General features: G+C 37.7%; 1 protein-coding gene across 2 annotated transcripts in view; it reads left to right on the top strand.

Annotated features, from left to right (window-relative positions):
- Positions 1-16420, top strand: part of arb2a (ARB2 cotranscriptional regulator A) — a 206052-nt gene that overhangs the window by 120551 nt on the left and 69081 nt on the right. For both annotated transcript variants that reach the window (XM_073840323.1, XM_073840324.1), the window contains exon 9: positions 14921-15037. In XM_073840323.1, coding sequence (XP_073696424.1) covers positions 14921-15037 — 117 coding nt within the window. The remainder of the gene's footprint in view (positions 1-14920; positions 15038-16420) is intronic.

The raw sequence follows: 16420 nt of genomic DNA, 5'->3' as shown, positions 1-16420 counted from the left end.
TTGAGGAGTTCCTCATATAAAGCCAAACACACACTACAAAACTAAAGCTTGACATCCTGCGTTCTTTCGAAAAGAAAGTATGTGACGTGTGTCTCATAAATGGAATTTGTGCTCTGCATTTAACCCATCCAGGTAAACACACATGTGAACCCATGGAGCAGTTGAGGGTTCGGTGCCTTGCTCAAAGGTCTCGTCTCATTCGTGGTATTGAGGGTGGAAGAGGTTGTCCCCCCGCCTACAATTCCTGCCAGTAAGGAGACTAGAAACTGTGACGTTTGGGTTACAAGTTAACTCTCCAACCAGTAGGCCACGACTTTAAAAACACTTTCACTTTTAATCACAAACTAGAAGTTCAGACAACATGGAGATTGGTCTTCCATTGTTTTTGAGAAATGTAGGCATCACTTTAATGTTTTTGCTGTTGCACGCTAGCAGCAATCGACGTGTATGCATTGCGCGTTGGCTACATTCTAAGGCTTTCGTTGCAGACTTTATATAAAAGTGAGCTTCTGTTTTGTAGTGTATGTTTGTTTGGCTTATGGCAGATGTCTGCTTTCGGCCTGCTCTCTCACACCTTCAAAAAGCATCATTACAGTCTACTTCTTATCTTGACAGTGTCAGAATTCCTCTATATACTCTTCCACAGCTGCCCCATCCCCCTTTCCCTAACCTCTTACCTTATTTTCTCCCCCTTTTCTCCCTCATTTTCCTCCCCCTTCTCTCGATCTCCAGCGTGTCCTCCTTAGGCTTTTCCTCTGTGATGCCACAACTCGATTTACCCCTCATCTCTGTCACTTTTTTTCTCTCTTAAGGGACACATTCTTGATTTGGACTCATTTCACATTGATAAAAACACTAGGGGGCACTGCTTATCCTTTGTAACTGCTTTTGCATAGACTAAAGTGGATGAGAGGAGTGTAGGTGTGTGTGTGGAGAATGAGATTTCTTCACTTGCGTTTCCAATCTGCATTCACAGTTGAGCGGGACAGTTTACCCCATAGCCTGTTTTTCATTGTCTTTTTCAGTCTCACTACTTGTCTTACCTTTTTTGTTCTAGACAAAATGAACTAATGAGGATTAAGCACTAGTCCTGGGCCTTACTGGTTTTTACTACCTGTGTTTTTGGTTTTATCCGTCTCGGAGGCCTTCGGACTGACCTGCCGTCTCATATTCAGGTCACATGTGTTCCACACACGTACACATACTAACAATAGCCTAACGAGTTTATTTGACTCATCGATGACATTTAACTCAAGAGTGTGAGTTAGTCAGCACCTCAGACGACGGATTGCAATTCCAGAGACTTGGAAATTGAGCCGCATGTAGTCATTTTGACGTGACAGCTCTGAATGATCAAACGTCCAAAGCGGAGACGAAAATTAAAAGCAACATAAAAGATACTTTATGATTCCTATAATTGACGCATCTCGGTTTGCGAACTCGGTGAATATTGCTCTTCACATCCAGAGGCGTCAAACACGACAAAGAACAAAGGAAACGGCAGAAACTAGCTTCTCACTATTATAACCACAGAAGGAAAATTCACAAATGACAAGATAATCACTGCATTCGTACTTACCTTTATCAGCACGTAAATGTCTTCCGTGGTTCCAAACTAAATAAATAAAATGTTGTTTTTTTTTGCCTTGAATGTCCTCAGCTGTGGTTGGTAATTACCACACTCTGACAAATCGCTGACAGCAGTTAAATAGTTAAAAAGATAATTCTGCTGTAAGTGGTGTATTAGGGGGAAAGGTCATTCTTGGTCTATTTAGTATGTTGAATCCCTTTCCTAGCGAAATCCAGACTTTGTCCCTTTGTGCTTGAGTGACATGGGCTTTCTCTGTAATAACATCCCTAGTAATGGGCCGTAATAATAGATATTGTGCTAATCAGAAAGTATACTACTAAGTATACTAATAAGCATCGAACTGACAACCATCAATAAACGGATTGTACGACAATGCAACTTTTTATTCGGTTGAATGCTAATTACTGCAGTTGGTTTTGTGATATATGTGTATTTGTGCGATTTGTATCAATTAACAAGTCATTACTGTGGAGTCTTTAAAGGAAATTTAGATAGTTGTTAAGTCTAAGATTAATAACAGTCCTGGTGCTTTGGTATTAGTTTTTTATGCTAAAGTAAGTTTTTTTACATTAAAAATTAAGTTTTAAATAAATAAAATAATGAATACTGTTTTGACACTCAAATTATTAGCAAATAAAGAATAAATTAATTAACCAAAATTTTCTATTTAATAGAAATTTGAAAATTTTGTAGGACAAAGTATTTTTTTTTTCTTCTAGGCAGCGTGTGTGTATCTCTATAAAAGTGTGTGATGAGGTTGTGAAGCCGTAATAGGTTTTTTTCTTTTTTTTTCCTCTCCAGCCTCTCTCTCACACTCACCCTCTCTTCTCCTCAACTCCTGGTTAAAACGTAGCTGGTGGCTATGGGAAGTTAATTTCAGATTGTTATATATTTCCATTAATTTTGGCCGTCTGGTGCTGGACTGCCTTTGAGAACAGGGGTATCAGAGGCTCATTTTTGGGGGGTTCAGGAGTTCTTTCCCTTCGGCAGGCTAGACGGAGCTTTAGAAACAGATAGCTGATAGGAGAGCGGTTTCGTCACGTTCATTAGCCATTGGTCCCCTTTTTTTTCCTCCTCCAACTTGGAGTTGTGACTGAAAGGATGGGGTGAGTGCCTCAGAAAGTTTAAACAAAACGTCTCTGCTGAGAGCCCATCTGAAAAAGCCCCGCAGCTAGTCTCGACGCAGAAAAAAGGGGAGGTTTGGCCTGACACTGACGTTTGAAAGCGTACATTCACTTGCTCACACACACACACACACACACACACACACACTAGTGAGAGCTTCTTTCGTACACACCCACGTACTTAGAATCATATACAGACAATACGCAGTTGTAGCATACACACACCTGACCTCCCGGTACACTCTGAAACAAGTGAGGAAACTCCCTCGAGGTTTCAAAGAGGCTTAGTATTTTCTTTTCTTCTCGAGTGGTTAAAGTGCACGCCTTTTTCTTTGTTAATAAAACGTTTTTGTTTCATTACTTTACTGGCTTTTATGTTTTTCCTTGTGAAGGTCTGGTCGTGGTCTGAAGCAGACATAACATGTAAATACGCAAGTGTTTAGATGGTAAATATCTGACTTTAAAGTTCTTCCGGTCATGTTGTTTAATATTCAGGATTAATTCCTGGGCATAAGTGGCTTTTATTGATATTCTGTCCGAAGTGACCCTATAAGGATGTCATATTCGTCGTGAAGCGGTGTGTACTTAACATTCATCCAAATAATGGTACTTTTATCATTGTGTGTACTCTCCGCAGCTGTATTTCTGTCAGACGTGCACTCTGCTCTGCTAGTTTGTCTCGGCGCGCTGACGGCGAGTTGGGCTTTCCTGTAAACACCTCGGGCAGCCTGACCCCTGTCTCTCCCGCCGTCTGCCTGAACCGGCCCTCACCTCCCCCGGCTGACGAGGCCCAGCCTGTACGTGTCAGTGGGCGTCTGAGTTATGATAGAGCCGCGTCTCCCTCTTCACTCCATCCCTCTCAGTCCCTCATTCTTCCAGCCGGCAGAGTCAATGATCCAAAACTCTGTTAAAACAGGGTCAGCCCCGCATGTGCACTTACAGGGTGTCAGTTTAACCTGCTCAAAAATACTTACGGCTATTATTATAGCTTATAAATCATTAAGAAAGTTTAATTATACAAAAATTTCATGGTGGAAATGTGCAGGATGACACATGGGAAGGAGAATTTAATGGGCCAGCAAGTCCCAGCACAGAGAGGGGAAATATTGAGGTTAGCTTTCTATTTTATGGCACTGCCGAAAGGCTGAGGGAGACACATAGTTGGGTTTTGCCCTGTTGATACACACGCTCTGAAATATACCGTTCCCTCGTTTCGGCGCGAGAGCAATATCCACGCCGGCTTCGACAGTTTCAGAGGTGATGAAGATGTTGCTGTGATCGCACCTAGTACTATTCTTTCTTAAGTAAAATCTCCCCTAATTAACACAAGACTTTAATTAGCCGTCGGGATTTCATCTGTCTTTGTGAGACATCTGCGATCCACAAAAATAATATTCGTCACTTATTTTGTAGCATTTTTGTGGTGTTGAGAAGCACTGAGGAATATTGTAATGATTTCAAATCAAAATGAGTTTGAATTGATTCCCTATAATTCACAACAAAATATAGATATAAAGATAGTATTTAATAACAGACAAATGATAATATACAATATGCTTTGTTATGGCAATACTTCAAGGTTCCCACAGTCAAGTAAAATTTGGAAATGTCAGATAATAGTTGTGCAATTGTCATATATATATAAACCATTCAGTTTGGGGTCAGGGTTTTTCTTTTTTTTAAGAAAAAATACTTTTATTCAGCAAGAGCACATTAAATCATGAGTTCTTGAGTACAGTGAAGACATTTATAATGTTACGAAAGATTTGTATTTCACAGGAATAATAGCATTTATAAATACGATTTTAAACATTGATAATAATAAAAAATGTTTCTTATCATGTTTCAGCATAAATGATTTCTGAAGGATCACGTGACTGGAGTATGGCTACTGAAAATCACAGAAATAAATTAAATTTTAAAATATTAAAAAATATAAAACAATTTTTTTAAATTGTAATAATATTTCAAAATATTAGTTTTTACTGTATTTTTCATTCAATAAATCCATGTATTTTAACAAACACAATTTACAAAGATCAATTTGAAAAAGTATTTTAATATCAATTACTTTTCTATGACAATATTCATGAGAAGTTAAATTGGTCAGTAGGTGTGAGAACCTTGCTAACATAATTGACATTGAAATAAGAGATCAGTTGAATCGGTGGCATCTGACCAATTGAAGACTATGTAAAATCAACAACTGCCCACCAACAGTTGTAGCCGGCTGAATGAGCCGCACTACATGTGAAGACACAAACAAAGAGTGAAGACACAAAAGGAGAGTTTGCCGTGATGATACGCACTCCCACACTTGTCGGTACAGTGTGCAGACTCCGCTCTCTCTCCAGGGTTCAAGGCATTGCAGGATCAATGCAGAACGGGTCCAAAATGAGGGGCCCCATCAGCCTTTTATCATCCAAACCGAGATCTCTCCTCATGGGCCCTGTGCCAGGCACAGCTGCTCCGGGGCCCCTCTTTCTCTGATGAGCACAGAATACGTGCACACACACACTGCTGGGACACTATCTGTGTGTTTAATTCGCTATCAGTGTGTTTTCGGCATGTTAGATATTTAAAGTTGAAGCATATCGGCATATCTCCTAACTTGCCTCAAGGCATCAAGAGGCTAGTTAAAGTCCATTACTTGAGTTCATTTACAACTGTTTGTTGTGTCCATATCTGACAAATAAATGTCTTTTATGAAAGATCCTTTATCAGTATTGTGGAACAGTACTGTGGTAATACTGTCAAAAAAAACTTGGTAATTGAAGCATAAACCATCAGTGAGGCCTCAAAGAGTTGCAAGCTTCAGGAGTCGCCTGTGTGTGGCCTTTATTCGACAGTGACTGATGCCCAAGCGCACCCCACCCCTATGCCCCCTTCACTTGCTCTTTCACTCATCCTGCCCCCATGTTTCCCTCTTTCCTCTTGTTTTCCATGAGTGCAAGCTCGACACAGCACCGCTGCCTTTCCTGGCACGCCGCTCCTTATCCTCTCGCTTTTGTTTCCAGTAGGTGTCAAACGCACACCGCTTGTGCTGTGTCAGTAAATATTTACCCGGCTTCCTTTTCCTCGCCCGCCTTTGCTGACGTGTGTATGTGTGTGTGTCTGTCCGTGCAGCGTCGCCTGCTCGCCCCATCTCCGCTCACAAGGGTCCACTGATACCCCATTCTGGCCCAGCCTTTCCGGGACAGCACACTGGACGATGTCATCCTTTGCACGTGGCGTTCCACTCAGCGACAGGAAATAGAAGGGGAAGTTATCGCCACTCACTGTGCACTTACTAGCATCCATAAATCAAAACCTGCCCGCTGTGGCGCCTATAAATGCACACGTACCTAGGAATATACTCTTGGCTGGATGCTTACAGGGGTTAGATATATCCACACCGACGCACACGCTGCCTCCCCAGGGCCTCATAGTGTCCTGGTGCTTAGGGTTTCCTTCCTGCCCCAAAGACAAAGGACGGGCAGGCGCTGAGGCCCAGGCTTCAAAGCAGGGGAAGGCGCGAGTGTTGTCTCTTCCTGTGCAGGGTGTCGGAGCTCCAGGGGCAGCTGCCGCTGTTTTCTCAGCCTGAGCGGGGGGCCAGGGGAATGAGGGCTGGCCTGTGCCCTCTTGGACCTGGAGAATGAGGAAAGGCCAAAACTTTCCACCTCCTTTGGAGCCCCTCTTGGCTCCAGAGGTGAGCTGTCTTAGTGGGGTCAGCACTATGCTTGAGAAGGACACTGAGATTAAGTTAATCGTGACACCGCTGAACTATCAAGCCAAAGAGTGTTTATTTTTAAAGAAACATCACATGCGATTGATATATTGTTCAAAATTAAGATATTAGACAAACATGTAGTGGGTTGTGTTTTCAGGTATTGTAATGAATTACACCTTGCTTAAATTAGTACTTAAATTGGTTTTCACTATTAGTTTTCAAGGCAAGACTTAACTGATTGTAAGTGCTCCGTAACCAGGGTCTAGTTGCTGAATATGACATCTGCCCTTTATTGATTCAACAAGAAGATTTGAAATGTATAAACAGAATTATTTCTGAATAGCTGTGCATGTGAGTTTTTCTTGTTACATGTTATATTTCATATTTCTTTTGCTTGACAAACTCAGTGGTCAGTGGTTATAAATTCAATATGTGTTTTTGTGTGTGTGTGTGTGTGTGTGTGTACATACAGTCAAAGCAAAATTTATTCAGACACCTTCAACATTTCTCACATTATTAGTTTATTCACTGTAGTTTAGAAAATGGTAATAAAATATAACAAGAGCTCAGTCAAAAACAATTCATCTTGATAATGTTGGATAACTTTGATAAAAAAGGTATATAATGGATTATAATCAACCAAAAATTCAGACAACTGTTGGTATGACAATATTTACACAACTATCATTACTTTGTTGACCAATTACCAAGCAATGCTTAATTTTGTTCAGTCTGTGGTGTAAAAGGGTCGCATTAGCAATAAAAAAAACACCTAAGCAAAACACGGTCAGGTCAAAGTGTCTGAATAATTTTTGGGCACAAATTTGTATCAGTTTCACTGGTAGTGTCACAGTTATGTCACAGTTTACTTTATTTTGCTATCCTTACTTACATTAATGAACTATAGTGAACTACAGTGTACTGCACCCACTAGTAAAAAAATATCAAAAATTTGATCTGGTGTCTAAATATGTTTTGGTTTGACTGTATGTATCAAGATTAAATATTCAGAGGACATTTAGATTAATTATGTATGTATGAATTTATTTATTTAATTTTTTTCTGATATGAACCAGGACGTCACAGGGAAGAGTGTGTGTGGTTTAGATCGATTCTTCCATGAGAGCTCTTAAGAATGAATTTCTTAAAATGTAAAACAGTGTTATGAAATGATGATATAATCATCATATAGGTCAAAAGCATGAAAAATAAAACCAAAAAGCTGTTACTTCAGGTTGGAGGCTTTATAATGTAGTTTATCTTTTCATTTTTGTGTTTACTAAGTTTATTGGTGCAACACTCAAGTATTTAAAGAATTAGTTCACTCCTGAATAAAAATTTCCTGATAATTTACTCGTCCCCATGTCATCCAAGATGTTCATGTCTTTATTCCTTCAGTCGAAAAGAAATTAAGGTTTTTGAGGAAAACATTCCAGGATTTTTCTTCATGTACTGGACTTCAAATGTCCAAACTGGAGTTTCAATGCAGCTTCGAAGGGCTCTATACAATCCAAACTGAGAAATAATCTTGTCTAGTGAAACAATCTGTCATTTTCTAAAACAAAAAAATAAATAATAATAATTCATATACTTTTTAACCATAAATGCTCTATGATGCATGTCTACGACTTCATGCATTATATAATCATGTTGGAAAAGTCACACGTGGTTAGTTCTTAGTGTGTGTACTTTGGTTCAAAAAGTTATGGTAGGATGAAAAACCTTCCTCCAACTTCAAAATCGTCCAACATCATTTTACCTTTTTTTGTAAAGGACGCTGGGTTAATACTTCCGCCTACAGCACACATGACCTTTCCATCAAGACTACGTAATGCCGATCGTTTTGCTACATAAGACCTTTATTCCTTGGCTGGGTTCGTGTAGAGCCCTTTGAAGCTGCATTGAAACTGCAATTTGGACCTTCAACCCTGATCCCCATTGAAGTCCACTAAATGCAGAAAATCCTGGAATGTTTCTCAAAAACTGTGGACTAAAGAAAGAAAGACGTGAACATCTTGGATGACGTGGGGGTGAGTAAATGACCAAGAAATTTTAATTCTGGAGTGAACTAATCCTTTAATAATGCACAAGTCATAACACAAAGATGGTGCAACTGGCCCCAGTTAAAAGTAATAGTTAATTGGAAGAAAAGGTTAGCGTAATTAGTTTGTAAATCGAGCTTGGCCTGTATGATCCTGCTGACTACACCAAGTTAGATTCTTTGACACCGATATGTTTTTAAGTGTAGCCTACTTTACGTCCAAAGACTTTTTAGGGCCAGTGTATACGTTTGCCAAGACATACTGCTGTTGTGTGGATGTGCATGTATGTAGCTGTGCACAGTGTTGGCCCTCTCTCACTGGTCGTAATTGGACAGTTAATCAATCAAATATTTAAGCTTCATTTTACCACGCAGTGGGATGTCCAGATTATGGCAGCAGTTTGGATGCATTAGTCCGGACTCAGCACCGATGCTAACAGCATGGCTTCCTGAATCAGCCCGCATCTGGATTCGCACGCACATGTGTGAGTGTGTGCGTCCGCGCTGTCTTCCCCTCACCATGGTAATTGCCGCTTTTTTCATGGTGCTATTTGTTGGTAAGCACGTTCCTTTTTAAAAGCCCATGTTATTTATTTATCTCTTCGCTACTTTATTCCTCCCTCATTCTTCTGGGAATGTGTTGAGTGTTTTTTTCCCCCTGCCTCCAGGGACGCCATTGTGGATTACCATTCAGTTCTCACCTAATTATCTGGTGACTTGCACTGCCTTTGACACGTAATTATCAAAGCCCTAAATAATTGTCTTATTGCTTGTGTGTTTGCATGTAAGTCTCATGGAGAGCGTTCGCTTTTGTCGCCAGGACGGCTGAAATGGCGGAGTATTTATCGCCGCACAAGAGTCGCCTCCCCGCCTTTCTTATCGTTAAACTCTCCTATTTGCTTGTGTGTGTGTGTGCGTGTGCGCGTGTGTGTATGTGTTTCACACTATTCTGTGTTGGAAATGCAGGGGCAAATAAAGAAGCGCTTCCATTGCGGTCAGCTTCATTAAGGAAAATGCGATTTCCAACAACTGAAGTCGAGCAATTAGCTCACTACGTGACGTGAAGCCACTTAAAGTGCTAAATGCTGTATTTTACAGTAGAGGTCACCAGAGAGGTCAAACAGAGAGAGAGAGTGAGAGCGGGATTGGGGGGAGGGGGGTGAGGATATATGACAACGGGGATATTTTGTCCTCATCAACTGCAGGATTTAGCCAATATCGGAAAGACCATTTCAGCTAGCTGGTCCAAAATCATCCTTGTGTCTTTAATTGGGTTTCTACTGATTGGGGTCTCATAGCAACTGGGCTGTGTAGCAAAAGACGGATGAGGAGAACAGCCTTAATGGAGCTTATCCGGAGAAAAGGAAGGGAAATCTGCTGTCTTCAGAGGTTTCCCGCTGGCAGTCCTTGATACTGTTTGACCGAATGTCATGACTGACCATTTACCACATCACAGCATTTTCAAAATCACCCGGTGTAAACGATATATAATAACAACTGGCTCATGCTAACTCTTGCTTGTGAGAGTTGCGCTGCCTTTATTATAGTACTTGCAAGGCAGGATGGAAGTGATATTCTTCAAACCTTTCTGATAAAGGGGTTTATTCAAGTTTGGAGTCAGTACGATTTTTTTTTTTTTTTCACACCAAGGCTGCAGTTATTCGATCAAACATCCAAAACCACATTGTTTATTGTTTTATTAAACAATATAAATTAATTTTGTACGATATTTTTTTTAATTTAACTAAACCAAAAGGGCTTTGTACTAATTAGTTGTCATTTTATTAAACAGTATAATTATTTATTATTTTATTAAACAATGTAAAGTAATTTTGTAAGACTTTTTAAAATTTAACACAATAATTTGAATGATGCTGAATTTAAAACATGCAAAATCCCTTTCGAAACCAAAAAGGCTTTGTACTAATTATTTATTATTTTAGTAAACAGTATAATTTATTATTATTTTATTAAACAATATAAAGTAATTTTGTAAGAATTTTTTATTTAACTTAATCATTTGAATGATACTGAATTTAAAAAATGCTAAATGCATTTCGAAGACGGAAACCAAAAAGGCTTTGCACTAATTATTTATTATTTTATTAAACAATATAAAGTAATTTTGTACGTTTTTTTTTTATTTAACTTAATAATTTGAATGATACCGAATTAAAAAAAAAAATGCAAAATCCATTTCGAAAATGGAAACCAAAAAGGCTTTGTAATAATTATTTATTATTTTATTAAACAATATAAAGTAATTTTTAAGACTTTTTAAAATTTAACTCAATAATTTGAATGATACTGAATTCATAAAATGCAAAATCTTTTTCGAAAACTAAAACCAAAATAATTTTTTATTTTATCAAATAATGTAAATTAATTTTGTACGATTTTTTTATTTAACTTAATTCAATACTAATTAAAGTATTAGTACTAATTATTTATCATTTTATTAAACAGTATAATTATTTATACATTTTTTTAAACAATATTAAGTAATTTTTTAAGACTTTTTAAAATTTAACTCAGTAATTTGAATGATACTAAATAAAAAAACGCAAAATCCATTCCCAAAACGGAAACCAAAAAGGCTTTGTAATAATTATTATTTTATTAAACAATATTTTTAAAAACATTTTTTTTTATTTCACTCAATTCTTTTTCAAAAACCGAAAAGGCTTTGTAAAAATTATTTATTATTTTATTAAACAATATAAAGTCATTTTATAAGACTTTTTTTTTTTTTAACTAAATAATTTGAATGATACTGAATTGAAAAATCCATTCCAAAAAACTGAAAAGCGTGTGTAATAATTATTTATTATTTTATTAAACAATATAAAGTCATTTTGTAAGACTTTTTTAAATTTCACTCAATAATTTGAATGATACTGAATTTTTAAAAAATGCAAAAATCCATTTCGGCTGATAGTTTTCGGTGGCCACAATTCTGGTGCTTCCCTAATTTTAATATTAATTTATTCCTTTGATAGCAAAGCTGAATGTTCAGCGGCCATTACTCCAGTCTTCAGTGTCACATGATCCTTCAGAAATGATTGAAGTTTTAATTTGCTGATCATGAAATTATCAATTGTGCTGCTTAATATTTTTGTGGGGTTTTTTTTATGATTCTTTAATGAATACAAAGTTCAAAAGTAATCAGTTTAGCCTATCCTTGCTGAATAAAAGTACTTATTTAAAAAAATAATACTAATTAAATTCAACAAGAAGTCAAAATAGTCTCTTTTTTTACTTTCTTGATGCACAGTATTGGTCTTGTTCATCATGTTGTCTTTCACAATATGATTGCATAATTATTTGCGACTGGTATTCTGTCTTACATCTATTTGCATACTGAATTTGCCTTCCTTGCAGCTTTATAACCATTTACAGCTACTTTTTACACTGCATAGTAACTAAGTGTTGATTCTTGCATGCAGCCGACTGGAAAAACATGCATTGAGAGTCACAACAACGGATGCAGCATTAATTTTTTTTACAGAACCTAAAACTTTAACACAAATTTTTTGGTGCCTTTGAAGTACTGTTAGTTTCTTCAGAAAATGCTAATTTGCCTGCTAACACAGTGGTGTTGAAAATGAGGGAGTGATGTTTTCGTTCCATCTCTGAGGCTGGATGTCATCTCCGTCTCGTTGCCTCCTTCATCGCACTTTCACCTCTCCCCCTGTCTCTCCTCCTCAAGCCAGATGCTCAAGTGCAAAGAAAAGGGCAGAAGTGAGATAGCAAATGTTTCAACATCTGTCTCTGTTGATTTTAGTGCAACAAGTACTTCCACATGTTTGCTTTTTCTTCGCGCTGTTTCTGGGCAGGAGGTTGATGAGCACAGCTGCCCGGTTTCTTTCTTTTATGGGTACAGACCAGCTGAGAGAACGGCTCACGTGGTGCTATAATGCTTAAGCTAATGTACGGAGGAATGTAGATTACGAGTGTTTTAAGGCTGTGGTCCCGTGCGTGCCGTCATTCTTGCTCGCTTCCATACGTAGATTGGCCTGACAGTAAATTATTTATTTTTTCATTGGTTCGTATGTTCTTTTAATAATTTCAGTGCCTACAGGGCATTTTGACTTTTAGGTTTACATTGACGGGCTCTCTGAAGTTCTGTGTGTGTGGGTAAGACGGTTGCAGACGGCATGTGTGGAGTATAGACTGTCACTGAAGGACATCAATCAGAGCAGTGTGATGGTGTAAATCTAATACACATGTTTCAGTTTTCCCAATGGAAAACATCACAGATTCACACACATCAAAGCTGCTCTCTGTCATTTTCCTCTTCATATCCGATGCTTGTGTTTGCTTTGAGGTTGTGTTTACATGATTTTGTCAGGCCGTTTGTCATGGCATGAGTAAATCTGTCATTAAATACCATTACAGCCTTTTTATGTGATTTAAATATTCATGCAACATGTACATATTAGCTTTCCGCCAATAGAGTACAAAACAGAGCCTTATTTATTATTATTTTTTGTATTTTTTTCAGTGGACAAATTAAAAGGAGAGGCTTGCATTTAAGGAAATGTTGGTTATCAGAGTAAATATTATGTTAAATAGTGTTATTTTATTTTATTTTGTATTACAGTTTTAAACTTTTTTTTTTTTTTTAATAATTTTTTTCTCTAACAGATTTGAATGACCGAACTTCACAAATCCATAAAAAAAATACAAGGGCAAACAATGAGAAAATGGAATATTATTTACTTGTCCTGCTATAGAATGCTCTTCTTTGGTAACACTTTACAATAAGGTTCATTAGTTACCATTAGTTAACTACATTAGTTAACATGAACTAAAAATGAACAATACTTCTACAGCATGCTAATCTTAGTTCATGTTAGTTTCTGCATTTACTAAAGCGTTATTAAAATTAAAAGTTGTGTTTGTTAACATTAGTTATTAGTAACATTAACGAACGACTATTTTTATTATCTAACATTAACAAAAATGAATAAAAACTGTTATAAATGTATTATTTGTTGTTCATTCGTTACTTTTTTTATTACATTTTATGATTCACAGTAGTTTCTATAACATATGTAGTTTCTGCAAGAAAAAATGCTTTTAAACCAGGACACCAGGATCCCAAGAATCCCAAGCCTCATTCTCTGTTTGGTTCTTTTTCAAGTGCTTTTTTAAAACCATGTATATCTGGAACACATTTAGTTACCTTTCCAAAGTCTGAACGCTGTCTTTACTGACACTTTTAGTAGTTTTTAAAAGGTTAAATTTGCTGGTCTCCTGGGTATCATTGAAACAGGAAGACATTTTAGCTGTGCATGTTTCAGTCACTCGATGTGTGTGTGTGTGTGTGTGTGTGTGTGTGTGTGTGTGTGTGTGTGTGTGTGTGTGTGTGTGTGTGTGTGTGTGTGTGTGTGTGTGTGTGTGTGAGAGCCGCCATGTGCTTCCTCCCCTTTTCTTTAAGAGGATGCTCCTGAGAAAAGCTTATCAGCAGTGTGATGTATTAGTCCTTAGTGCCTTAATAGATTCCATTTATCTCTATACAGTCCCTCTAATTTAAATGGGCTTGGGGAATGTATTAAAATGACTATGGACACTTTGATGTAGCACCAGGCCAGGTGTAGCTCCTGTAAAATGGATCACGTAAAGTGATTGTTAACCTATTGTTGTCAGACCGGCCCTTTTTCTTTAGCCGTTTATCTTGAATGGAATAGTTAGCGTGACAGGCTAACTCCTTCGGATTGCACACAATCTAAAATACAAGGATGAGAAGAAGCACCGTGTTTTTATCTTGTAGAAACTTCCTTTTTACATTTAAGACTGTAATGTCACAAATGCATTGCAGACCTTGTACACATGTTGTAATGTTGGTCATACATGTTTGCATTTTGATATATGTGACCCTGGACCACAAAACCAGTCATAAGTAGCATAGGGAATATTTGTGGCAATAGCCAACAATACATTGTGTGGGTCAAAATTATTGATTTTTCTTTTATGCCAAATATCATTAGGATATTAAGTAAAGATCATGTTCCATGAAGATATTTTGTAAATGTATTACCATAAATATATCAAAACTTAATTTTTGATTAGTAGGATGCATTGCTAAGAACTTCATTTTGACAACTTTAAAGGCGATTTTCTCAATATTTAGATTTTTTTTTTGCACCCTCAGATTCCATTTTTAAATTGTTTTATCTCTGCCAAATATCGTCCTATCCTAACAAATCATACATCAATAAAAAGCGTATTTATTAATCTTACTTATTCATATTAGATTAAAAAAAAGACCCTTATGACTGGTTTTGTGGTCCAGGGTCACATATACCATAGTTACTGAATGATGACTTTGACAGTATATGGTACTCTACAAGATACATTTCTATACTGATGTAAATTTGGATAATCCTGAAGCTTTTCATTGAAACAATATCATCATATGCTGTTTGCTAATGTATCTCTCTCCCACTCAGATGATTCAGCGAGAAGCAGAAGTGAAGAATCGTGTCCGTGCGGTGGCCATGACTGACTCCGTCCATAACGTCTGGCACCAGGAGGCCAACAAGTCCATTCGGGACTGGCTCAGAGAGGTACAATCTTCCATCACGCAAATGTGCCAAAACCTTGATGTTCTCAATCACAGCATCAATAGCGGCCACACAGCTCAGCTCAAACAGCCTGGCATTTCATTCGGCGAGCAGATACGCTCCAGAAGCAGGAGTCACGGAAAGCCAATAGTTTGTTTTTCATCCCACACTCTTGTTTGTCTGTTTGGGCAGATGTCAATAAGAAATCAAAGCCAAACGCCGCCGCACACAGGCAGATGCTCTGTTAGTATGTCAGTTTTATTTAGTTGCTGCCCTTTCAGCGATGACCTCGAGTCCAGAGACAACACCTGGGAACACTCAATATGCACATAAATATGAGAGAATGGATCCCAAGCCAGGGCTACAGGGGAGCCAGCCATGCAAATGCCAAGCGCAAACACACGCCCTCGCCTCTCGCCCGCTTTCTCCGTGAACAGCGGACCACCCAGCCCACCAGAAAAAATGTCTTTCATTCCTTTGTCTTTGCTGATCTGCTTTGCTCTGTCAGATGTTTGCTTGCCTTTTGTTTGCCTTGGTGATTTTTTTTCTCTTTTTTGTCTGTTGTAGTTTGTCTTTGGTCTTGGGCTCTTTCTTTATGTCTTTTTCATCTTGTCAAGTTATGTCTTCTTTCTTTCTTTCTTTGATGAGTGCAAAAGTGTCAATATGGTGTGATTGGAAAATTAGGGGATTTTTATGTGTGATTTTAGCCCTGAATAATAAGTCCATCAAAAATAGGAACACGTTGTCATTGGTTTGTTCTTTCCTATATGTTCCGGTGGTGTGACTTACACTAGAGACATGAGGAGGAGACCACTCGCAGAATAATAAATGTGAGAATATGCGTAAAGCTTGATATGACAGCTGTAGTAAGTCTAGAAGTCCTGCCTTTAAGTTAAAAGAGCCTGAAAAATACAGCTGTTTAGTGCGATTTCAGACAAAGAAGAACATTTATGATAGAGTTGTTGTCAGATGTTGTCTGTTTATTGCTGTTTTGAAATGTTTTATTGAAAAAATATGTTGAAAACTAGATTTTAGACTTTCTGTGTTCAGGTAGAACAAATAACTGCCTGGGGATGTTACAAAGATGGCCACTGAATGAAGTTACTAGCTCTAAAGGAATAGTTCACTCGAAAATGAAAATTCTGTCATTAATTGCTCACCCTCATGTCGTTCTAAACCTGTAAGATATTTATTGCTCTTCAGAGCACAAATTAAGGTATTTTGGATGAAATCCGAGAGCTTTTTGACTCTGCATAGACAGCAACGCAACTACCACATTCAGTCGAAATTTTATGAAGCTACGAGAATGCTTTTTGTGCGCAAAGAAACCAAATATATATATATTTTTTTTTATAAAATCTGAGAGCTTTCTGACTCTCCATAGAC

This window comes from Garra rufa, chromosome 5 (assembly GCF_049309525.1).
Source record: "Garra rufa chromosome 5, GarRuf1.0, whole genome shotgun sequence".
Taxonomy (NCBI): Eukaryota; Metazoa; Chordata; class Actinopteri; order Cypriniformes; family Cyprinidae; genus Garra; species Garra rufa.
Note: the sequence above shows the minus strand (reverse complement) of the source record. Positions and strands in the feature narration are given on the sequence as shown.